Consider the following 25,739-nt stretch of genomic DNA (forward strand, 5'->3'; position numbering starts at 1 on the left):
TCTGAAATTTATTGGATTTGTGTTGAAACTCTCAATTAAATGTACAGGTTCCAGTTAAATATTATTTCTGTCTTGTCTAGTCTAGTTATTGTACCTTGGTAAATATATAAATTCTCTGAGTTCCAACTACTGAATTTATGACTTCCGTGCCAAATATTTTCATCAATTTCTGAAAAAAATCTGTCCTCTTTTTTTATATTTTCCCTTTTAGGTCCCTCAGACACATCCTCACTGTTGCAAATCAAGTCCCAGTCCCCACCTGTAAGTAATATACCCTGCTGAAAGCTGATTTCTCCCAAAAATTTCTTAAGCTCCAAAATAGCAGTTTTGGTGAAAGATAAAGACATGCCAGTGTAATCCTCCACCCTTGCTAGCAGTCCCTTACTACCACAAATCTACCTTTATTATCTGCATCACTAATGAAGCTTCTCTAGCAGTTAGTATAATTTCTTTCCTTTGTCCCTAATATTCTGCCAAATATCCATCCTGAAATTCTTTCATTATGAAATTCACATGCTCATTTCTTTCCAAATGTGTCTCCTACAGCATTATTTGTACTCTGCATTTCTTAATATAATTCAATACCCCTACCTTTTTGTCTATACCTACAAGGTCATTTACATTCCAAAATAAGGATAGTGCAGCCATTAGTGTTCCCACCAATTAGATATGACGGCTATTTTGAATGTATGATTCCAACTTCTGTCTTACCTGCACACACTATTTGGCAGGTTGAGCACTAGGTTGGCACTGCCACAAATTGTAATGCACCTGCTTAGGTTTCAGTGCCTATGCTAAGACAGGGCACTTCTAAGGCCTTGGGTGGGTAACCAAAGGCCAAATATGGTCCCAGAGAACCTTCTTACAAAAATATTCTAGGTATCACACATCCTTAAATAAAAATGCTGACCCCCATTGACCAAAGGATCACTGGCCAAAGGTATGTCATGAATGTTGATCTGGGAAGACATACCAGGCACCAAAGGCATGGACTCCTTCACAGAGGTTATACCAGAGTCCTCAGCCATAACAGATCCTTTAATCAGGGAGCCACAAAAGCTCAACTGGTAGAGTCTCTGAACAGCGGAAACAATGAGTTAGTGACATACCCCATTTCCCTTCTCTTCACTAACTTTTCTGAAAGCTTTTGTTTGGGGGGGTTGTAGTTACGCTCCTGGAGACCTTGGAAAACATCAAAGTGGTCCTAAACTAGGCTCACACCACTTTTTGGCACCAAACTCCGGGAAGGAACACTGACGGAAGAGGATTGCCCTTCGGGTAAAAGGACAAGCAGGAGCCTAGGTTATGAACTTACAGGAGGGGAGGAGAGAAAACACTTACTGCAATAAACCTTACGTGATGGTTGTTTGCCACAAATTAGACCATTTTCCTTAGTAGCAATTTTGTCAGAGCTACATTCTGTGTCACACATTAGATATAGTTGCACATATAACAAAAGGAAATCTCCTGTGGAGTACGTACTTGTCTTCAGAAAGACTTATTTTTGCCAACCAACAGACTACACAAGCAGTGGAGATATGAATGCAACTGCACAGTAAGAAAAACTTTAAAGGTGGCATTGGTATACATACCCTTTCTACTACTGATGTCCTTGTGATGGAAAAAAGAACATCAGCTGAAGCCTGTAGGGAGGAAAGGTCTGGAAAATTGTCCTGCCACAGGCTACCTTCCTGGCAGAATATCCCCAAGAGTGAAGCCTGCAACAGTGAATACTATGATGAAAATCATACGGCTGGACAAAACTACACAGCAAGAAAGACCTGAAGATGGCATAGGCTGATGTGCCTGTTATACCAACAGCATGCTTATGTCTTGCTGGGAGGGCATCAGCCAAAGCTGTGGGGGAAGTAACGTGATGGAAATGGGGCCAGATAATTAGGCTACCTGGAGGCAATAATCACAAATGTGAGGGCTGTGACAGGGAATACAATAGTGAACATGTAATACAAATCCTAGAACTTGGCTAGCAGTCACACATGTAGATAAAAAAGGTGGGGGTTGATGTAAGGGTTAAGTTGTTTACCTCACAGACACAAGGTACAGGATTTGATTCTTAGCTCTGAAAGAGAAATTGGTCAGATTTAAAATGGCCCACAAGAGAAGCTAGCCTAATACTTGCATAACAACCTATAAAAATACACTTTAAACAATGACATACAATTGACACAGATGAGCACTGGTTACACATGAGCATATTATAACGGTCAGTGATAATGCAATGTCAAACTAGAAGCTATGTAGACACCTCTAATTAGGCTTCGCACCATATAAATTATTGCACAGCTGTAATACCTAAAGATGGTAAAGGCCTCATTAGATCCAGCTTCATATAGGCCCATTTTGAGTATAAACCATGATTATAAAAATTGTTTTCTTGTAAGCAAGCAAAAACTTAAAAGCGGCATTGGTTTACACACCCTTTCAACTACTGATGTCCTTGTGATGGAAAAAGGGACATCAGCTGAAGCTTGTAGGGAGGAAAGAGATCTAGAAAATGGTCCTGCCACAGGCTACCTTCCTGGCAGTATATCCCCAAGAGTGAAATAATGGCAAAGGTGATGCAAAAATTGATAGATACATAGCGATGTAGTTTTGTGGAGGGGAAGCAAACATTTAACATTAAACAGAACAAAGATGATCCACAGGGAAGCAGAATATAAGAAAATACCACTGTTGATGGTGGGTCTTGATGCAGAGAAAGTATTCGACAGAGTAAGCTGGGATTCTATGAGTAGGGTAATGGAAGCAATATCATTCCTGATAAAATTATGTTGATTAGGAGGCTACAGGAGAGACCAAAGGCAAAAAATTTAAATGAGGGGGAAGTCCTGTCTGATGAGTTCTGTTTGAGCAGGGTAACCAAGCAAGGGTGTCCTCATTCTCCTTTATTTGCATTATATTTAGCAACACTGGCAAACAAAACAAGGGACTCAGAAATTCAAAGATATAATTGGTGTGGTAGTCAAGAAAAGCTGGCTTTATATACAGATATTTTGTACCGGATAAAAACAGAAAAGGGACATTTCAGTGCTGTGTAGCATGCTGTGACAGTTTCAAGTCTTTTAGGGATGCACAGTTAATGAAGATAAAACAAAGGCAATAGCTGTAAACTATGTACCCACACACAAACTGGTTCAGCAATATCTATATTGATGGGGCCACGATGAAATGAAGTACTTGGCAGCATGGATTAAAAAGGATTCTGTTATGGCAGCTAAGGATTTGTGAGAAGAGACTAAACAAAAGATAATACAAAACCTGAGGAACTGGAAGCTCTGCTTTATGGATGTGGATAAAAAGATGAAAGCAGTGAAAATGTTTTAGTTCCTTTAGTTGTATGCACATTTCTGGATTTTTTTTTTTAATCAGAGAAGTTGTGGACATCAATTAAAGAGTTGAAGGATTTTATCTGGGAGGGGAAGAGAACAAAAGTCAAGTGGGATACGTTCACCTTTCCAATAGAACAAGGTGGTTTGGGATTACCTAATTTGAAGGGTTATTTTAGAGCTACACAGTTAAGGCTCCTATACATAACACAAGCATAAAAAGCTATAATTCGAAGTGGAAAGGGATGATGAAACAGTTAAGCAAGATAAAGAGACAAGGAAAGATTGGGATTTTGGACGCAGATCCTGAAGGAGAACGACCATACAGAATACTATATTTATAAAGTAGCAGAAAGTATTCTAAGAAATAAGCCAATTTGAGGATGGAGAAGAGATTCTGCTGATTATGATGACTGCATTTAGGGGTACACAGAAAGGGCAAGAGGGGGCTGGAATGTACCAGAGAAAATGTCAAATGAACCAAGGTAATGGAGGCAAATAATTAGAGAGAGAAAGGTAATAGAATGGGAAAATGCCAAGAATTATTTTGGAATGCAGGCTAGAGATTGCCTTCCCTATCAATGATTGACATAGTACAGGCAAAAAAAGAAATAGGGGGATCTTAAGCAAAAGACCAGCACTGGTAGAGATTTTCAGTAGAAACTAGAACAGAAGCTGCTGTTAAAAATGGATAATTAGTAGGGCATATAAAATATTGCATAATAGCTATAGGACTCCGAGGAGGTTAGAAAGGATTAGGAAGAGAGACTGGACAAGCAATTCACAAAGAAAAAATGGGGGAATATATTTATAGCAGACAAATATGCAACAAAGTGTAGAAGATTTAGTATCTTTGCTTGGAAGTGCTTGCACAAGTATTTTTTATATCCCAAGCAGACTCCAAATATTTTTTCCTCAGGTAGATTGCAAATAGTGGAGGTGTGATGGGGAAGGAAGGTAATTGGGAACATATTTTTTGGGAGTGCAAGGAGTTGACAGACTTTAAAAATTCCCTGTAGACTGCTGTCAGAAACATTGGGTGAGCATATTGGTGTAATTAATGAATTTTTTTTTTTTTTTTTTTTAGCTATGATACAGAATCAGAATTCCCTGGACATAGTAAGGCTTTGAAGAGTTTACTTCTGGTGGCTGCCACAACAAAATTACTAGAAAATGGAAATCAAAGTTTAAATAAACTGTACTAGGAGTAGTGACTATAGTAAGAAAGAAAACAGCTGGAAGGGTGATCTTTAGAAAAGGTTAAGAGCAAATTACATTGAAAAAAAACTGGAAATGAAGGAACAATAAATCCAGAATAATGTTTTGGAGGAAGAATGACATTTAAGGGAAGGCAGGAATTGAATGAGCTTTGCAATGTTTAACAATGACTGGATAGATAACAGATACATAATGTTTGCAAATGAAAATGTCAATATGATGTGTTTGCATGTATATAAATGTATGACTGCTGATGTTGTATGTAATAATTTAAGATGTTTCTTGTTTAAATAGAAATGACTTCAACTCCCTGGGATTATATGGAAGGGCCTTCCTTTACAGGTCCATCCAGAAAACAAGCACAGAACAAAACTCACCACTATTCACACTTTTTTCTTGTACGTCTTTCACGATAGTGTTAGCCGAATCTTCAAACTCATCTACATTGGACCACATTCTGGTCCTAAACAGCACCAAATCATAAATTTGCAGTCCTGTTTTGGTATTTTTACCCATAGCTGCATTTTTAAAACCAGATTTTGACATATCTAGGAACAGGACTGGTCCATAAAGAACTGCTTGTGAACTCTAACACAGAACTTGGCCAATGGGCATAGTTCAAATGAATAAAAATCCTCAAAAACTTGGACCTTCAAATGACACCGAGGCTGAATTTTGACTGCAGTGAAAAAACAGTGACAAAAGACATCCAAACAGCAGGAATGAACTGAAATACTGAACGTATCCAATGTAAAGGGAACTTGCAGGATCACACAGAGTACTGCAGTTCTATTGGCCATACAAAGAAAACCATGCATTAGGAAAGACGCATGCAAAATGAGCTATGCAAATGTAAAGGGGAGGTATCCTCTTTGGGGAAGAGGGGAGGACTACAGTACAGGTATACAATCAGGGTTGGGGGGATCCAGGAGAGAGCCAGTACAGTCAGGGGGATCTTGGGAGACAACCAGCTGACCAGAAGAGAAGACTCAAATACTCGAAGAAATATTTCACTGTGAGGGTGACAGAGTGCTGCAAAATGCACTGCCAGTAGGAATGGATGTGCAGATCAAGTTCAAGACAATCTAAGGTAACTGCATCATTCTGATGGATAGGCGTGTGTGTGTGCCAGCATATATATTTACAATACACATATCATGAAGCAGTTGTCATCTCAACTCTGCCACAGCTTCTGGGTAGACCATTGATCTTTCAACAAAATACTGCTATCATGTTCACCCTGCAGCAAAATACTCACATTCTTGGTCCTCTCTCCGATGAGAATTCACAGTGAAAGATGATAATGATGCGTTTATTTTCAGATTTTGGAATCAAGGGATTGGCCAGGAAATACTCATATACTTCATTGAGTTTGTGTAGATTCAGGGCCCCCTGGTCAGAAAAACAAATATAAATAGCATACAAGTATCAACATAAAGTATAAAACAACCTCTTCCAAAATATCTACACACAGATACTTTAAACAATGATAAATTAAACTGCTGCTGCTTTGTGGAAATAGATACAAACTTCTCACTGTATAAGTTATCTTCAGCTTTGCTCTCTGCAGCTTCCACACATTGGATGGGCAAGCATGCATTCTGCTGATAACTGCTGTGATTCACGCAATGGATTTAGAAGGGCATTGTCCTATTTCAAAGCACCCCAGATCTTACACCTCCAAACTTTAGCAAAGAGACTTGCAAGATAGAAATAAATCTATAAAACTAGAGGCTATCAGGCGTGCCTGGGCATCTATCTGCAAAACATGAAGAGGTGACTCATGCATCAGCAAAGATTGGAAGCTAGTAAATAACCTGGGTAAGGAGTTCTCTCAAAGATCAGCTGATAGGGTGTGTATTCTCATATGCTATTTCAAGGAATAATCTGCAGTAAGCAATTGCTGAGAAGATACCAGGGTATCAAAACTACCCAAGGAATGCAAAAGCAAATATGGCCAAAAAAAAAAAGCAAGGGCTCCAAAGTCACATTCCTGAAGCAGTGTGTTGCTAAAGGAGTCTTAATTCTCAGGATTACAGTCCAAGCATTAGTAGTACCTGGAAAAGATGTGGCCTCACAACAAAGGAGCTATGGCAAAAATAAAAGTGGGCAAGTTCCTCTACTTGAAACAGGAAGGGGACATAACTCTGTTAGTAATATTTCATTTTATTGGCTGAGAGTATATCAACCTGTTGGCAAACAAAGATGCAGTTGACAATTTGAACAGGGTCTGCTTAACCAATTCAAAGCTCTCCACACACTAAACAAAGCAAACAAAAAGCTGGTTTGTGTACCTGAACTTTTACACCATCTGTAAAAACAGCTTGAGCCAACAGAGCATGGTGTGCTTTTCCCTGGATTCTCTCTCAAGATGAAAAAAAGTTAAGTAAATAAAATAATATAACAAAAACTACGCTTTAAGGAGGAAATATGCAATAGTTTTAAGACACAACTAATCTGTGGGAAAGGATGAGTACAGTTCCCAAAATAAGGGGTTTGTACCTCTTATGTCCTGCAGACAAAGGTAGTGGATACCAGGAAACTGCAGTTTTGTGAGCATCTGACATTATATCACTGAATAGAAGATCACCACTACAGCTTTATTCCTTACAGCATGGATATGTGGAAGGGGAGAAGATGTTCTAACCTCCAGACTGACTTCCAAAGCTGCTCTTAGACATCTGCATAAGTGTAGCTTCTCATGGGTAACAGATGAATGTGCAGCACAAAAAAGGGATGGTCATCCTTCAGTTCTTGCTTGTAGAATAACTCATGAGTGCACCCAAACCAGGAACTTCAGTCCCCTTGAATCATTTTGCAACGTCTACTAGGACTCATGCCTAGCATGCATACATAAGTGATGGTGCAAGTCAGGGTGATATTGACATACCACCACCACCACCCCCCCCCCCCCAAAAAAAAAAAAAAAAAAAAAACTAGGACAAACAATGGGAAAAATGGGCTCTTTTTATAATTTAGCCATTTCTCAAACTGGGTAAATGAAAACCTTTTTGACCATAATCTAGGCTCGTATGTGCATATAGTAAGGCTCAACTTCCTATCACAATGAATGCAGTTAACACATCAAGAAAATCAGCCACAGTCCATTAACACCTTAATGACAAACCCATTTATTTACAGAGGACTAATTACAAAAAGTTTTACAATAGGGTTTACATAGTATTTACAATGCAAGATTGTTTATCAACTGGTTCCTCCTAATACAATTTTCAGAAGTTGTCATTTCATACATAACATGCTAGTATATATAAGATTTACTGTTGAATCTAAAGAATTTGCATAGTTTCTTTGAAAAAGCATTCTTTTCAGTTGTGCAATTCCAAGAAGCTGTCCCAATTTTTCAAAAGTTTTTTCATCTACATTTAGACCATACAGTGGACTTGTTAGGTGAAGTGAATATTCACTTGTTTAACTCATTACAGCAGAGTGCGCCTCCAGGCATTTCTGTGGTTACCTCCTACTGCACCTGTAGGCATCAAATATTGCTTGTTCATATTTACATTAATAATTACAAAACCATGCTACATACAAGGTAGCAGAATATTTTATCTTGAAGCGTACAAGATGGCAAACACACTTGTACTGATATTTGACTCAGTGTTAATGAGTATGTTAGATCTGTAACATGATCATTTTTTAAATGCTCAAGCTACGCCCACGAGGAGTTAAAGGTACTCGCACAAAAGAGCTGTACTGGACAGAATGAGTTAAAGGAGAATGGTACAACTCTGACCACTAATTTATTGCACAAGGGTGGGCAATGTTAATTTCATAAGACATATGCACAGGCTTACATAGCATAAGCTATTAAGCTGTTACTGAACAACAAGCAATTGGGGAATGGAGGTTTACGACTTTGCCAATAGGTTTTTCACTGGTGGGGAGGACATCAGAGAGAAAATGTTGTCAATATATGGAGGAAGAAAAGGAAATCTAGAATTTGGAAACAGTTGATAGGTGACAATATTTGTGACTGGATAGATGCAAAGCAGAAGTGTAACTTAACTAAAGATAAACTATGCAAATTTTGGTCTGCTAACAGAATTAAAAACATATAAGAAAACAAAACTTGGAAAAAGACATACCCGAGATAATCAACGTTATAAGAAGCCTAGATCAGGACAGCAAACAAAAAGAGCCTGAAGCATAAGATAACACTCCAAAAGGTTAGATTTCAATGGAATAGGAAAATAAACAATTATCCTTAGAAAACGAGAAAAATTGGACTGATACTGAAATATGCCACAAAGTCCAGGAAATTCAGACTCTTCACATGGAACTGCTTAAATTGACACTTTTATACACCAATTAGATTTGGAAGGATATTCCCACAGACAGAAGGGTTAATGCAAGAATGGAGCACAACAGAACACGTCTTTTGGGAATGTGAAGGCATAAGATACAAGAGGGGTAAATGAGATGGTAATGAGAAAAAATATTAGGGGAGGAAATTCAGATCACTATGGACATGATGCTATTAAGCTGAGTTGATAATGAACAACCACTGTGATGGCTTTATTGTTACTGACAGCCAAAAAGGGAATTAAAAGAGGCTGGAGAAAAAAAAAGGCAACCTATATTAAGGGTCTTCATGACACCCATGCAGATTTGCCAATACAGTTACGACTACTGAATCCTACACAACTGCACTTTATAAGCACTTACATGAGTGCATGGATCGTGCTATCCCAAACAGAACAAAGACGCTACTCTCCAAAAAAAGGAAGCCAATCTGGTGGTCCCCTGCCATAAACAAACTGTACAACAGAAGGAAGAAACTCTTGCAAAAGAAAGTACAATCCCATGAGTGGAGGAGCTCCCTGGTCAGCCTCAGTAAGAAGCTGCGATCCCTGATAAAATCCTCCAAAGCTAGTTACGAAAACAAAATTGCCACTGATTCTAAAGAAAACTACAAAGCATTCTATAGCTATGTCAAGAATCTCAATGGCAACACTCAGATCTGCTCTGAGTTACAGCACAATGGCACTAAATATACAGACCCAACTGATATTGCTAACATCCTTACAGATAGGTTCAGTGTTAACTTTACCCCCCTCTCACCCCCTAAAGAGCCCATCTCTATACCGGAAGAATGCAAAGTTCCTGCAATCACGGCTGCACAGGTAAAAAACACACTCTCCAAAGCCAAGAACACAGCATCCATTGGACCAGACAACATCCCAGGCTGTGTTCTACACGAACTACAGAACAAACTGGCACCCCACCTAAGTACTATGTTCAATCATAGCCTCACCTCAGGCTTTGTGCCTGCTGAATGGCGCACAGCAACAGTTATCCCACTCCACAAGGAGGGAGCCACCATGGACCCATTAGCCTGACGAGCCTGGTCTGCAAGGCCATGGAAAGTATCATGGAACTTATAAACAAAGACATTGGTAATCTCCAAACTCTGGATCCCCCCCAGTTCGGGTTTGTAAAAGGCAGATCATGACTCCTAAACCTGATAGACTTCTTTGAAGCAGTCACCAATGCCGTAGACAAGGGTAAGGTGGTTCACACAGCCTATCTAGACCTTGCCACGGCTTTCGACACCATCCCCCACTCTGGAATTATAGATAAATTCACTAAACTAGGCATACATCCCTATGTCACAAGATGGGTTGCCAACTGGCTCATTGACAGAACCCACACTGTGAAAGTAGCAGACTCCAAATCCGACTTCAGACCAGTGACAAGTGGAGTACCACAGGGTTCAGTCCTGGGTCCTCTCCTGTTTGGTATCTACTTCTCTGAAATACAGGCTTACACAGAAGGTCTTTGGCTAATGAAGTTCGTAGATGACTGCAAACTAGGAGCCATAATCGAAACTCCTAACGATGGTGGACATCCTACAAAAGGGCCTCACTGAGACAGATGCCTGGTGTCAAAGCCATAGCCTCAAGCTCAGTGCCAAAATGCATTGTCATCCCCTTTGGTAAATCTCTGTACCCATGAACGACAACATAAGCGAAAATATACTCAACACCGAAAGTGTGATAAGAGACCTTGGGACACAGGTGGACAGTAGTCTCTCCTTTGATAATCACATCGCCACAGTAGTCAGGAAATCCTTCTACGTGGCACACCTCTCACAAAAGGTTTCTCATCCAGAAAAAAAGAGGTCATTGTTCCCCTCTAATCACTCATTAGACCCATTAAAGAGTACAACGCCCCTTTTGGTATGTACCTCACAAGACATCTACAACAACTGGAAAGGCCGCAGAAATACCTCACAAAGAGGATTACTGGCCTCAAACAGATGCCCTACGCAGACCATCTCAAAAAATTCCAGCTTTACTCCGTCACATATCGTCTACTCAGAGGTGATCTCTGCCTAACATACAAAGCTATGTCAAACCCAGAGCTGTTGGACATGCTCCACTTAAAGAAATCCCAATACCTCAGAGCTACATGCTCTAGGGACCTAAACCTTGTCACCACAATAAACCGAACATGCCGGAGGGATAGATTCCTGTCCCAGAGACTTCCCATACTCTGGAATAAACTACCTATCTATATCAAACAAAGCTCCTCATTAGCACTCCAAGAAAAATCTTGATTGGATGGGAAATAGGAAATTCACCCCAGGGATCACCTCTGTGGCTCTGCTCGACAGTGGCACAGAAAAATAATTTTCTTGGGTGGCAAAAGCCAGGGTACCTTTTTGGCTGGGCTTGTATATGCCCCAGGGCTGATAGCCTAGCACCTACCTATGAACCTATGAGACCAGGGGGCCAATCGTGTACAAGTGTACCACTTGGGGGTTCCCCCAGAGGGGGGATTAGGGCAAAGTAGCTGTTGCATTTGGTGTTCATGGACGTGGCAAAAAGATCACAGCAAGGCTGGCCCCATTTTCGGAAAATCATTTCCACTATATCTTGTTTCAGGGACCATTCGTGAGGCATCAGTATTGCTCTGCTGAGTTTGTCTGCTGTCACGTTGGATTTTTCCAGGATATGCATTGCTACCATAAAGCGTTGGGAGGAGGTTGCCCACTGCCATACTCTTAAGGACTCTCGCAAAGGGGTAAGATCTGGCTCCTCCTTGTTTGTTTATATACCATACCACTGACGTCCGTTTGGATTGCAATTGTTCCTAGTGTAAGAGAATCTTGGAATGCCTGCAATGCAAGAATCATTGCTCTCATCTCTAGGACAATGATGTGCAAGTGGGCCTCATGATCCTGCCAAGTGCCTTGGACTGTTGCCCCCCCCCCCTAATCTGGGAAACATCCATGGTCACTGAGGCGGGAGAACAAAAGGTCGACCCAACGGCACTTGATCAGAGTGAAGCCACCAACTAAGATCTCTCCTGCAAGATTCCGTTAACATAAGCTGGTGCAACACAAAGTTTCTGTATGGACCACTAAGTGAACAGCAGCCACTGTAGAATTCTCATGGGCAGCCGTGCTAAGGAAATTATGTTTACAGCTGCTACCATGTTGCCTAGTACTTGTAGCACTGTCCTTGCTTGAGTCTTTCTTTTGAAAAGAAGGTCTAGAACCTGTACCCAAAGCGCTTGCACTCTCTGGTGGAAGCTTCACCATCAATTTTGTAGTGTCTAAATCTGTGCCTATACAAACGATATGTTGAGATGACAATAAGGCAGATTTTTCGTAGTTTATTGTGATCCCTAAATGAAAACAAAGTTTCAGAGCGATGTCGCTTGCTTCTGTTAGTAGATGCTTGGTGGTGGTAGTTAGGTGCCAGTCGTCTAGATACGGAAACACACTGAATCCTAGATGTCTCAGGTGAGCCGCAACTACTGCCATACATTTGGTGAACACTCTGGGGGTTGTAGTGAAGCCAAAGAGCAGAGCTCGAAACTGGTAGTGACTGGCTCCCAGCTGAAATTGCAGAGGACTCCTGGATGGCCTGTCCATTTTTATGCGGTAGTACACATCCTAGAGGTCTATAGAGCACATCCAATTGCCTTTTCCCAGAAAGGGAAGTAATTGACTGCAGTGTTACCATCCAGAACTTTGTCTTTTTTACAGATTTGTTCAGTCTAAGGTCCAGTATGGGTCTCCAGTCCCCTGTTTTCTTCTCAACTAAAAAGAACCTTGAGTAATTCCCGGATCCTATTTGGACTGTGGGGACCTGTTGGATGACTCTTTTGTAGCAACTTCTGTATTTCTAAGGTTGCTCATTTCCTGTGACTAGGCGGAACACACAGAATTTTTTTTATGCATGGGGTGGGAATAGAAAAGGGTATGGAGTAAACTCTGGAAATGATGCTTTGTACCCAATTGTCTATTTTTAGCCAGGTGTCTGGGTACTAAGATAATTGACCCCAAACTGTCTCCAGAGAGGGAGAGACGGGCCTCCTTTCAGAAGCGCTGAAAGGGCTTACCAAAGAAGGATTTTCTGTCACCCTGGTTCTGTGGACCCCCCTCTGCTGCCTGGCTGGTGTCTTCCATTATTGCTTCCCCCTCTGTCTCTGGGGGAAGGCTCACGATGTGTGTCTTGAAAAACTATCTGGGATTTTTGAAACCTATTTTTCCTCCCTTTTGACCTTTTGGATAAGGTCTAGAAGGTGTGGAAAAATGGACTCCAATGGTAGAGAGCGTTTTCCCTTCCTGTTCACACCTGGTTAGTGTGTCTTTGACTTTAGGCCCAAACAAGGATGAGCTGTCGAAGCGGACATTAACGATGACTTGAAGGGTTCCACAAAGTTATACAAGCGCATCCAGGAATGTCTCCGAAAGACAATTCCTGAACCCACTACCCTACTCAATCCATCGACTGCATAAGAAACGAACCTCATGGATGAGTATACTACTGAATTTAAGGTGGACAGCTGGGAGGACAGTGACACCCCTGTAACTACTGAACCCTGGAGAGTCTCTCCAAGCTCCTTCAAGAGATCTCCCTGTAACCTGGTGAAGTGTGTAAGATAATTCAGGGATATGAGTGTAAAGGTCGCTAAAGAAAACATGCACTTTCCGTATCTGTCCATCGTATGAGACTCTCTGTTTGGGGGATGGACAGAAGTAAACATCTCTGACAACTCCTTCTTTGTGGCTGCCGTCACCACCACCGTAGGATCTACCGGGACACCATTTGTAAGGAATGTTTTTTCTTCAGGGAATGTAATAAATTTATTTGGCCTCTGGGGGACAGGGTCCACTGAGTCTGGAGACTCCCATGTCTTTCAACAAACTAACGCCATAAGTTTATCGAAAGGTAGAGACATCCAAGTGGCAGAAGGGCAAGACCCAAAAGCCTCCAGGTAGATGGACTCCTCGTCAGAAGGGGTGATGGGCTTCCAGCCAACCTCTCTGCTTAAGGATTTCTAGGATGTCTGCAAAGGAGACATCCTCAGAGGGCGACCGTTGGGATCCTTCTGGATCATAAAGGTCTGTGCCAGATATGACAGACTTCCCTGGGGAGTCCAAATGCCTTCTCTTACATAATCTCTTGCGAGGGACCTCTTCAGAAGGGCATTCTGGAGAGGGTTCAGAAGAGAAGGGTTCACCCAATGGGGCATCCTGAGGCCTTGGGTCTCCACATCTCTGTGGAATCGGTTGTTCTAAGATGTATACCACTGCCTTTGTGGGAGGAATGACTAGATCTGAGACCGGGGCCACCCGTGGGGACAGCACTCTTCTCATCGCCTCGAAAGCCCCCCCGCCCATAATCCAAGGAAGCTTCCAGTTCCGAAGAACTAGAAAGTTTCCCTGGCACCAAGAGGGTTGGTTCCTAGGCTGATGTAGGATCCGAACTTACATTTGCCGAGCCCAGATATGCAAGTATGGATCCGATGAAAACTCGATTCAACTGTCCTCTCAGGATCTGACCGGAGAATGTCAGCTCCTAGACTCCCTGGACAGCACTGAGAAAGATGGAGTGGTCGGGGCCGTAGATCCTGGAGCAGGTCTCAGTTCTAACTGTTCCACAAGTATCAGCTCCATGCATTCCAGCCCTGAGGTCCAGAGTCGGGTCGGAGGACTTATCGATGATGGAAGGGCAGGTCTGGTCGGTTCTGAAGCCCTCTGGGTTGGTTACAACAAAAGTGTGGCTAGCGGGTATCCTCAAAAGTCTCCACATCACACAATCCACATCATCAGAAAAGCTCCTGGAGAATTGAGAGGAGAGAGCTGGAGATCTTAGTCTGCAAAATAGGTGACCTTAGTGTCAGAGAAACCAGCTCCAGTTCCAGGGACCATCTCCAAACTTGGAACACCAACAACTCTCATGTAGAAGGAGCTGAGGTGGAGGGTCTCAAGGACCTGCAGATTTTGGTTCCGCTGAGATATTTTGGGCAATTTCTTTGATGGCTCGGATTGCTCTGAAGATGAAGATCTCTTTGAAGTCTTATCAGATTTTTGAGGGGGAGAAGACTTTTTACAGGACTCTAATCATTTTCTAAGGCCTCTGCAAAAGAGGTTTTCAGTAACCCCTTTAAGATCAGCTTGTTCTTTCTTTCCTGAAGCATCCTTGAACTATAGGAGTGACAGAGTGAGCAAGATTCTTGCAAATGTACTGCCCCCAGGCAGCATACACACACAATATGGATCATCCACGAGTGATATTTTCTGAGTGCATTTTGAGCACTTTTTAAACCCTTAAGGTTTTGCCTCTTTTGCTTGCTTCGACATGGTAGCAACAAGACCACAAAAAAAAAAAAAAAAAAAAAAAAAAAAAAGACACACCACCATGATTACAAACAATAGGAAGGCCCTCTAACTTAAGCAAGATCAGCAGCTCTCTATATAAAACGAGTTAGCTCAAAGGAAAATCCTGAATCTAGAATAGAAGCTGCTGTTCAAAAATACTTGGTAGGAATCAACCAGAAAAGGTAAAAAATACTGGAAAGTGAAATTAGATATTCAATTAACAAAGAAACAATGTGATGACATATGTATGGCTCCCAGGTATGCAACAAAATCTAGGAGTGCTAGGATTTTTTCCTGGAAGTGGTCGCATGTATGTTTTATACACCAAGATGACTCCAAATAATTTTTTCCTCGAGTAAATGGAAAATGCTGGGGTGTGATGGGAAAGAAAGAGGGATCTGGGAACATATGTTTTGGGAGTGTAATGAGTTTGCAGACTTTAAAAAATCCCTGTAGACTACTCTGTTGGGAATACTGGGTGAGCACTTGAATGTAACTAAGGAAAAGATTTTTTGAGCTAGGATACAGGAATCTGACTTGCCTAGATATAGAAAGGCCTTGCTAAGTTTAATTCTGGTGGCTACCAGAAAAAAAAAAATTACTAGAAAATGGAAATCAAAATTTAAACCAACTATACTTGAAGTACTGGATATTGTAACAGAGATACAATAAAAGGAAGTGGGATTTTTAGCAAAGGGTAGGAGTAAATTACATAAAAATGGAAACTGTGGGAAAAATACATGCAGAAAATGTTTTGGTGATTATACATTTCATATAATGTTATATATCGTATAATTTAATGTTTGTAAATGTGAACTTGTTAATGCGGTTTAATTATTTTTATATAAATGTAAGTTTGCCTGGGTAACAAGTGATGATTCAATAAATGTGTTTAAAAAACAGATCACTACTTCTTGTATATATTTATTTTGCCCTACTCTTTTAGGCTTATGTAACCTAACAGCCTTTTTGTTTTTCATTTACTTTAATCGTTTTTATCTTTCAGCATATATTATTAAAGATTCTGTTCTATTTGGATAAGTTTGTAAGTAAGAGAAAAGACAAAAATGATTTCCTTCCTTTTTGGTCTCATTAGCAATCAGCACTGGCAAGAAGTTAATAGCTGATACAAGACTCTTACAAGAAGTCAGCTCCCCTCAAAAGCTTTTAAAAGGTTGACTGACCTGCAAGTCACTAGCTTTAAGTGATCATCAACCTATCATGCCGCAGCAGGAAGGAGTACCCACTTAGATTTTCAAGGCATTACAAAAAGTAAGCATCTCCAAGATTGACTCTGTCAGATTTAAAGGAGATATTTTTGAGGTCTGATGCAAAATGTCCATGCAATGGATAAACAGATCTGCTTGTGTGTGCTGTGTATGCTTAGATGTTAATGCCTTTTAATAGCTACAAGTCAAATAATCAGAGAAACAGCGAATTGTGAAAAGTGCATTGAGGAAAAAAAAATTCTTGGAAATAGATTTGTCTGAAGGCAGTTTTCATCCAATATTCGTGTTTTACTTTATTTCATAGGTAGAATAAGTTTATCCTATGGCTCTTATTATTTGAACCTACATGGAAACATGGAGAGTAAAAGGAAATTGTGTCCCAGACATTACATTTGGGTTAGCTTTTATTTGCTTCTGATTGTTCTAAGCATGCAATGGTTATTGTACGATTTAGTTAGAAGGTGGGATTTTTAGACTTTTTTTTTTTAATTTGTGTCTGTGAAGTTTAACAGCATTCTGATTCAGTTTGGTTCTCTGCCCTTCCTGAGTTCTAGATATTTTATAACAGATAAATATCCAAAAACTTAAAAGTAATAAGCTAAGAAATTATTTCTACTGTATCTAAGTGCTTCTGTATTTTAAAATATTTGCATGGAAATGAAACATGCTATTTTAATGAGGTTTGAGTGTTTCAGATTGATAATTTCACAATCTATGTTCCTTCAGATAATGGCTGTGAACATCCTCACATGGTTCAAGCACTGGTTTTATAGTACAAACTACTTCCCTTCTAAATTAGGCTTTTAAATCTTTCTGAATGTTTTTTGAAGATGAAATTCACACGTTACGATTTTATATCAGCAACTTGTAAAGAAAAAAACATTTCTCTCTCCTACTGCTGAATATGAGAGTTCAAAAATAGAACCCCAAATCAGAAAAACATTGCATCAAAACTGCTGAAAACAAATTCCCAAAACAAAACAAAACAAAAAAAAGCAAAATACCAAACACAAAAACTGCCACAGAATCTTCTTCTCAAGTAGTCTCATTCACCATGGATGAAAGCACTAAATGCGTTTTTACTTGTGGATTAATAAACTTTGGTCTGGTGTGCTCATGATGCTTCTGTGGTGATTTCTGTGTTTGGCGTTACAGTTCTAGGTTCCAAAAAAGCAAAACAGTTAAGTACAACTGTATTTTTTTTTTGCATGGAGGCAAACTGCCCTGAACCCCATGATGTGGGGGGCAATCCACTCACAACCCTAGACTTTACATATATATATGATAGAAATAATATAATCACACACACCAACATCATGTCCACAACTGAAAAATGGGATACATTTCCCAAAGGATGGGTATGAGTGCGGACTTAGAAATCACACCTCAGTATCTTGTGCTTGGGACGATTATGTTCCAGGAATTTCACCTCAACCATCTGTAGAGATACCAGATTTGATGACACTAAGGATGATTCTGACTTTACAGATGCATAATGTATGGGGATGATGCTTTCTGGGGCCTTACATTTTTGTCTCTCTTTAGATTTAATGCCTGAATATACTAAAAGAAAATATGTACAGTTGTCTGCAGAGAGAGAGAGAGAGAGAGAGAGAGGGACAGACTTTTTTCTGAATTGACAGATTCTTTCCCTTCCGCATTTACTTTTTCCTAAGTCACCAGCCATTCTTCTTTACTTGGGCAGTTTGAAATTTGGCAAAAGATACTTAAGAACTTGGTGTTCTTTATAAGGGAGTTAAATTCAATAAAGAGAGTTTATACTACTTTTTCCTGACTGCTATAGTCACTGGTGCAAATCTGACCCCCACCTCTCAGTTTAAATCAAACTGATTTGGCAGCTACAGGCTTTGTTAATCTCTGCAACTGATTCTGTTTATCCTGGCAAGACAACAAAATCTTCTGTTTTGTTTTGGGAAGGAATACATATTTGCCACGGCTCTGCTGTTGTCAAAAAAAAAAAAAAAGTCTCAAAACAGCTGCTGAATCATGTGCATTTGGCATTCCCTATCAGGATATTTTAAGTTTCATAATCAGTGATAAAACTTTGCATCTACAACATTTCTCAAAGTGTTTTTGAAAACCAAATGAATTCCATACTGAAAAAGCTAGTTTTCCCACTGTACATGATGCAGACAATAGTGATCAGTGGCAGTCTAATAATTTGTGCTGGCGGCTAGATTCCTTCACTGCATGTGGATCAAAGGTCTGCAAGTATGTTACAAAATGCCAGTCTCAACATCACAAAGTTTCAGCTTTCCTGACAGAGATTGCGGGATCACATTGATTTCCTGGGCTGAAAGCTTATATCGATTCCTTTCATAGTTGAGCAGGCATTTGCTCTACTACTGTTTCTTTGCAGATGATGTTCAGAGTGCTAGGTGATTCATAGTAAGGAAGGCTAAGGAGAGATCATGGGGCACTGCTGTTACTAATTCAGAGTAACTCAGCTTACAGAGAGATCAGATATTTTAGTAAGGAAATGTTGAGGTCTCTGGATTTGATTCAGGTGCATGGTGAGGTACATGGACGTAAGGGTGCACTAAAGTAGGATTATAACTTATTTTGACCTTGAGGAGATACCACAAATAAGATGTGCAAAACATTTTTTAACAACCACACAGATGTGATGGTCAAAGGAGTGTCTTAAAACATACCAAAGTCCCTGCTGAATTGTGTCTGAGTTAAGTGGAATGTTATCTATATGGTAATTGATATGGATTGTAAATTTACAAAATGAAAGTATACTGCATTTCTTGTTGTTGATGTAAATCTGTTAACACAAACGTATGTTTGGTGCAGCCCTTGCTGGAGGATTTGAAAACCAGAATGAAATCTGATAACTGGCCCCAGTGTGTGTAATCAGCAAACATGGTTAGTCATGTCTTGATATCATTACTCATGTCAGAAAAGTATATACCAAAAAATAAGGGAGTTCAGGACAAAGCCCTATAGGATATCACTTGTGATGTTTTACTGTCTAGAGAAAATACACCCAAATCTAACAGTATGGGTTCTGCCAGACAGTTACCTTATCTAACAAACTATGCATGGATTAATATGGAGTTTGGAGAGTTTTTAAATACTCCTAGTAAAGTGGATACTTTTGAAGGCTTTAGCAAGGTCCATGTAGGCAACATGGCTTGTATGGCCCTTATCCATGATTTCAGCAACCTTTTCTAAGAATTCAGCCATGTTGATCAGGTATGATCAGTCAAACTGGTGTGTATCCAGGGATATAACTTTATCTATAACTTTGTTAGTAGCTCAGCTATAATTTGTTCCATAGCCTTACAAATAATACTAGTGAGACTAATAGGCCTGTAATTACCAGAGTCATTACAGCGACTACTTTTAAGGCTCCCACAACAGCAGTTGTGCAAACTTCTGTACTGTAATCAGTGGAGAGACTGAGGTAAGCTGTTAGAATTTATTTTTTTTTAGTTGAGACTTGATGCTTTTCAGCAAGCATCCAGGGATATTCAGGATCCATGGAACTGACATTTTTTATTTTGGAAACTGCTATAAAAAGACTTGGTACCAAGTAATTTTGAGAGAGCGTGTATAATGGGGAAATGAGGGAGACAGGCTAGGGTGAAACTGGGAGAGAATTTGTAAGAATATTAGCAATGTTCTTGTGGTCAGAGAGAGGTAGCATTACAGAAAAGTTCAGTTATGCATTGTTGGTTACTTCAAAGCCTCCTACTATAACTGAAGAAGGCTTTATTATTGCCTTTTCAGTTGACTGAGACTCTAAATTCATGGCTTCTCCAGTGTGTTTGTGCCAGGGGAATGGAGAACTGTGGTAGTCATACCACTCCACAATGGGGGGGGGATCCACTACTGATCCAGGAAAATATATATCTGCAAGTCCCACCAGCATTACCTGTAAAACAATGGGATGTACCATTATGACACAACCCAAGCCTCTTTGGGTTTGCTAAAGGCAAAATCTTGCCTCCTGAACCTGATAAGCTTGTTTGAACATGTCTGATGCATTAGACTCAAGTATATCAGATCCCACTGCCTACCTGGACCTGGCCAAGGCCTTTCATACCATTTCACATTATGGCATTATTGGCAAGCTAATCAAACTAAAGGTAAATCCCTATGTGGCCCACTGGCTAGCAAACTGCCTGACAGAAAGAAACCAATTTGTTACCGTGGGAGGTAGGCTGCCTTTAAAAAGAGTAGTTACTAGTGGTGTCCTTCCAGGGATCAGTCCTAGGACTGCTTCTCTTTGGTATTTACTTTTCTGATGTAATGGCCGACATTAAGGGTCTATGGCTGGCCAGATATGCAGAAAACTGCAAATTTAGAGCTGTCATTAACTCCCCATCTGACTGCCAAATTCTTCAGGAGGGATTAACACACACACACACACACACACACACACACACACACACACCCCCTATACCATGGCCCAAAGATAAATGCCAAGGAATGCAGCAGTGTGTCCTGCGCCCCGGCACCTATCACATAAGGGACACCCCCCTTGAAAGCTGACTGAGGTATTAGGGACCTGAACTACTATTACTTCTTTTGGCTGCTCCCCATCAGGGGTCGCCACAGCAGATCAAACGTTTCCATTTCTTCCTGTCCTCAGCATCTTGCTCTGTCACACCAACCACCTGCATGTCCTCTCTCACCACATCCACAAACCTTATCTTAGGCCTTCCTCTTTCCCTGTTACCTGTCAGCTTCATCCTTAGCATCTTTTCCCCAATATATTCTGCATCCCTCCTCAGCACATGTCCAAACCAACGTAATCTTGCCTCTCTGGCTTTGTCTCCAAACCTTCCAACGTGGGCTGACCCTCTAATATACTTATTCCTAATCCTGTCCATCCTCGTCACACCCAGTGCAAATCTCAACATCTTCAACTCTGCCACATCAAGCTCTGACTCCTGCCTTTTTGTCAATGCCACTGTCTCCAAACCATATAACATAGCTGGTCTAACTACCCTCTTGTAGACCTTCCCTTTCACTCTTACTGGTACTCATATGTCACAAATCACTTATGACACTCTTCTCCACCCACTCCATCCTGCCTGTACTCTCTTCTTCACCTCTCTTCCACACTCACCATTACTCTGAACTGCTAATCCCAAGTATTTAAACTCATCCACCTTTGCCACCTCTACTCCCCTACATCCTCACCATTCCTCTATCCTCCCTCTCATTCACACACATATATTCTCTGTCTTAGTCCTGCTGACCTTCATTCTTCTTCTCTCTAGAGCACATCTCCACCTCTCCAGGGTCTCCTCCACCTGTTCCCTACTCTCACTACAGATCACAATGTCATCTGCAAACATCATAGTCCACGGGGACTCCTGTCTGATCTCGTCTGTCAATCTGTCCATCACCATTACAAATAAGAAAGGGCTCAGAGCTGAACCTTGATGTAATCCACCTCCACCTTAAACGACTTTTTGTTAATAATAATGAAATATCCTGTGATAACCATGTATCCACTGTTATGAAATTCTTTTACCTAGCCAGGATAATCAGAGCCATTTATTGCAGATCTAAGGAAGCTATCATCCCAGTCTACGCCTTCCTTATCAGGCACATTATAGACTATAATGTCCTCCTTAATAAGTACCCAAGTATATGACCTAGTTTGAGAGAGTGAAACATTTCCACACTAGGATAATTGAGGGCACATCTTTCTTGAGCTACTCAGACTGTCTTAAAGGGTTTGGTCACTTTTCTATTTCCTAAAGACTCTCGAGAGGTGACCTCTGTCTAGCTTGCAGAGCTCTGAAGGATATGGTCCTGTATGACGACCTGTGCATCTGTAAAACTAACACCCTCAACAGCCTGTCAAAAGATCTTAAATTCCACTGAAACATATACAAGACTTGCTGGTGAGATAGAGAATATATCCCACAGAATCCCTCTTTTATGGAACAAACTTTCTTTTGTTCTCAAGGCAGACGTAAGCTCTAAGTGATGGTTTTGGAACTGTGGTCAGGGAATGAAGGCCAAATGGAAGAATAAGATGAGAGATGCAATAAAAGGATTTATGCAGATCAGTAAAGACAGCACCAGTGAAGTATGCCAGCTCCATGTTCATAAAGAGCTTGTTGATAAAGGTACATAGAAAAAAGATGTGCAGAATCCAGCCCTAAAACAACATTGTTCATTCCAATGTGAACTACAGCTGCTAAATCAGATGGTAAGCCAATTAGCAATACCAGATTCCTATACTTTGGCCAGACAATTATAAAGTTTGAGATGCTGCAATTACTGCTTTTCCTAAACTTCCTCAAACACCAAAATCAAAACAATAACTCATACCAAACTTCTAGGAATAACTACAAACAAAAATTTGAAATTCGACCACATAAAAGAAGCCGTCAAAAAATTAATTAGAACTTCTTTCTATACAGAAAAAACATACTTAACAGACAATGCAAAAATATGCATTGCTACTGCATTCCTAATTCCAGCTCTTCTGTATGAAGCCCCCATTTTCAACAACCTGCAATCAACCACTGGAGCAGTGCTACCATAAAATAAGCTAGGTTTGCAGCCAACACGCCCAAGTCACAACACTGCTTAGCCCTAAAACAACTCTTTTGGACTGAACTGCCTAACTCCCTTGCCCTCTCACACTCGTATCTCCATTTCTGAGAAATGTCCAATCTTATTCAATATACTACTACAATACACACATAACTGAGCCTTACACTCGGGTCATAAACATGTACTACATGTAACCAGATGCAACAATTTAGGAGAGTCTCTTACTACCATGTGTCAAAAATACACTAAAGCAAAATTTGATGGATGCCTGGTCATGTTCTCGTTCTACGTATAAACAATTTGTTCACTAAATATTTTACACTAACTTCATTTCTTTTCCTCTTTTTTTCCTCTCTCTCTCCCAAGTCATCCTAATCCTACATCACATCCTTGCACTACTCCTCCTTTCTTGCTTTGCAAGTTCTAACCTTCCTCTCTGCTAAAAAACCTTTGTATATACTGCCCACCTCCCAACTTTTGCATTCACTCTCATCTTTTTTTTCTTGACTGTACTGTAGTTGATTTTTCTATGTAAATATATGCCTACCACAACATGGAACTTCTTTGTTAAATTAGAAGAACATATATAATCATTTTTTCCTAAGTAACTAATCCTAACTTTTGTAGCATGTCTCATTGTCAGTGTAATACTTTTTTCTACTTGAGCTTTTCTCCCAGAGCTTGTGCTGGAAAATTGGCTTTGCCCAGTCAGACTATCCTGGTAAACAAATGAAAATAAGCAAAATTATTACCTAGCGTAGGTTAACCTGTTTTATGAGTGATATTCCTTGATTTAACAAGGAATCTACCTGAACTGAGAGGAGATAAAATATGAAAATGACGTGCTGATTCAAGTAAATGAGTATGTCTTTAGAAAATGTTTACAGAAACTACCTGATCAACATGAGTTCTGGTTGGTTAGCATATTACCTAAATGGATAACAGACTCAGATTCATGAGGGCAAAAACAATAGTACACAGTTGTACACTGTAACAGCATCACTGCAGAGAATATCTCTCATTCCTAACACAGTATTGCATGTTAGAACATGGCCATGCATATACATATTGTAAATAGAGCTAAAAATGATATTATGGTAATGAACAAAGTTAAATATGATCAACATCATACTGTACTCAGTGCCATGGTCATGGCAAAGCAGATGATTTATATGTTGCAAAACAGTGACATATGCACCTGGCTAGCAACCAGAAGGTATACATGTGCTAAACTAGTACACTATGATTTCAGCTGCAGTGGTTGTGGTAGCAGTATACGTCAGCATAGCATGCAAACTCCTATATCATTCTCTACTTTTCCTTCTGAATAATGAATATACACACAACTCAATGCCCACTTCAGACTCCATGTTCTTGTATGGTGCCTAGTATGACTCTCCATTGGGGGGGGGCTTACCTACTGTAAGAAGGGGTGCCTGACTAAGCCTAACACCAGATTCCTTTGCCTATTCTTGGCGTGGTTATAAATATGAATAAATATGAATAAGATACTTCCAACAGGGGGGCATAATTATGACCTCTTCTGCTGTTGCAGCTGTAGTTTATTGGATCTATGGGCAGCCTGTGAATTTTTGTTGCTCATCTTGGATCTACAGGCAGTCTATAATTGTTTGTTGTATACTCTTTCCAAAAAGAGCTAGTCCATGCTACCTTGTTGCCACTGCAAGGACAAACCTTGTCCTCCCTCTTTGAAGATATCCATAAATCTCTGAATATTTGAAAACGTACAACTCCTGTAAAAGGAAGGCGCAAACCATCATTACAGAAAGCTATAAAACCATATAAATTTGCAGCCACAGTGCCATGGTGACCACAAATTTATTTTTATTTTATTTTTGTTCATTTGTTAAGCATGTTCATTTCCTGGGGTGAACCGAAAAAAGAAGTTATGTACTCACCATAACGTTCCATGTGAGTTGTTCATCTCGCCTTCATTCTCACTGATGGGTTCGGAGCTGATCCTCGGCTCAGACTCGGCCAAATACAAAAGCTCGAGGTCTTCAAGCAGCTTGTAGCCTACTCCCTATCCCATGATTCAGTGGTGCTTCCCTCAGATCTTGTTTGCAGCCAACTACACTGATAGGTAACTACCTTGGTAAGAAAAATAAGACTAGACTAAATAAGGACAAAATATCACCAAGATTTGACTCAACTTCCCGGTCCTCAAGAAATTCATGGTAGGGGGTTGGTGGGTGGGGCACAAGAATGAAGGTGAGATGAACTTGCATGGAATGTTATGGTGAGTACATAACTTCTTTATGTGACGTTGTTCTATCTCGCCTTCATTCTCACTGATGGGTTAGTGTCCCAAGCACCATCTTTCTTTCGTGGCTCAGGGAAGTATATTCTTCAGGACCATGGAACCAAAGGAGGCCCTGTCCCTGCAGGCCCTATACAATTTGTAATGAGTGATAAAGGTATGAGGTGTAGACCACGTAGGCTGCTACACAAATGGAAACTACAGGTAGCTTTGCCAGAAAAGCTGAAGATGTGGAAATAGCTCTAGTTGAGTAGGTCTTTACTTTATGACAAAAAAGCAGGAGGAGGTGTCCAAGTTAGCACGAAACAGTTCATTCAAAAAACCCCAGGTTTTTTGAATGAACTGTTTCGTGCTAACTTGGATACCTCCTCCTGCTTTTTGTTACTTTAGATGTTGTTTCTTTATATACCAACATCCCTCATACAGAAGGAATGCACATGGTTTTAAGGGGAAAATTTTTTCTTTTAATATTT

The 25,739-nt window shown here is 40.3% G+C and overlaps 1 protein-coding gene across 1 annotated transcript in view; it reads right to left on the reverse strand.

Moving 5' to 3' along the window:
- The window catches only part of CDC25C (cell division cycle 25C), a 1,649,736-nt gene that overhangs the window by 259,751 nt on the left and 1,364,246 nt on the right, over positions 1 to 25,739 (reverse strand). Inside the window, exon 15 of the mRNA XM_044069511.1 lies at positions 5,824 to 5,957. Coding sequence (XP_043925446.1) covers positions 5,824 to 5,957 — 134 coding nt within the window. The remainder of the gene's footprint in view (positions 1 to 5,823; positions 5,958 to 25,739) is intronic.

This window comes from Protopterus annectens, chromosome 4.part0 (genome assembly GCF_019279795.1).
Source record: "Protopterus annectens isolate FY-2018-M chromosome 4.part0, PAN1.0, whole genome shotgun sequence".
Classification (NCBI taxonomy): Eukaryota; Metazoa; Chordata; order Ceratodontiformes; family Protopteridae; genus Protopterus; species Protopterus annectens.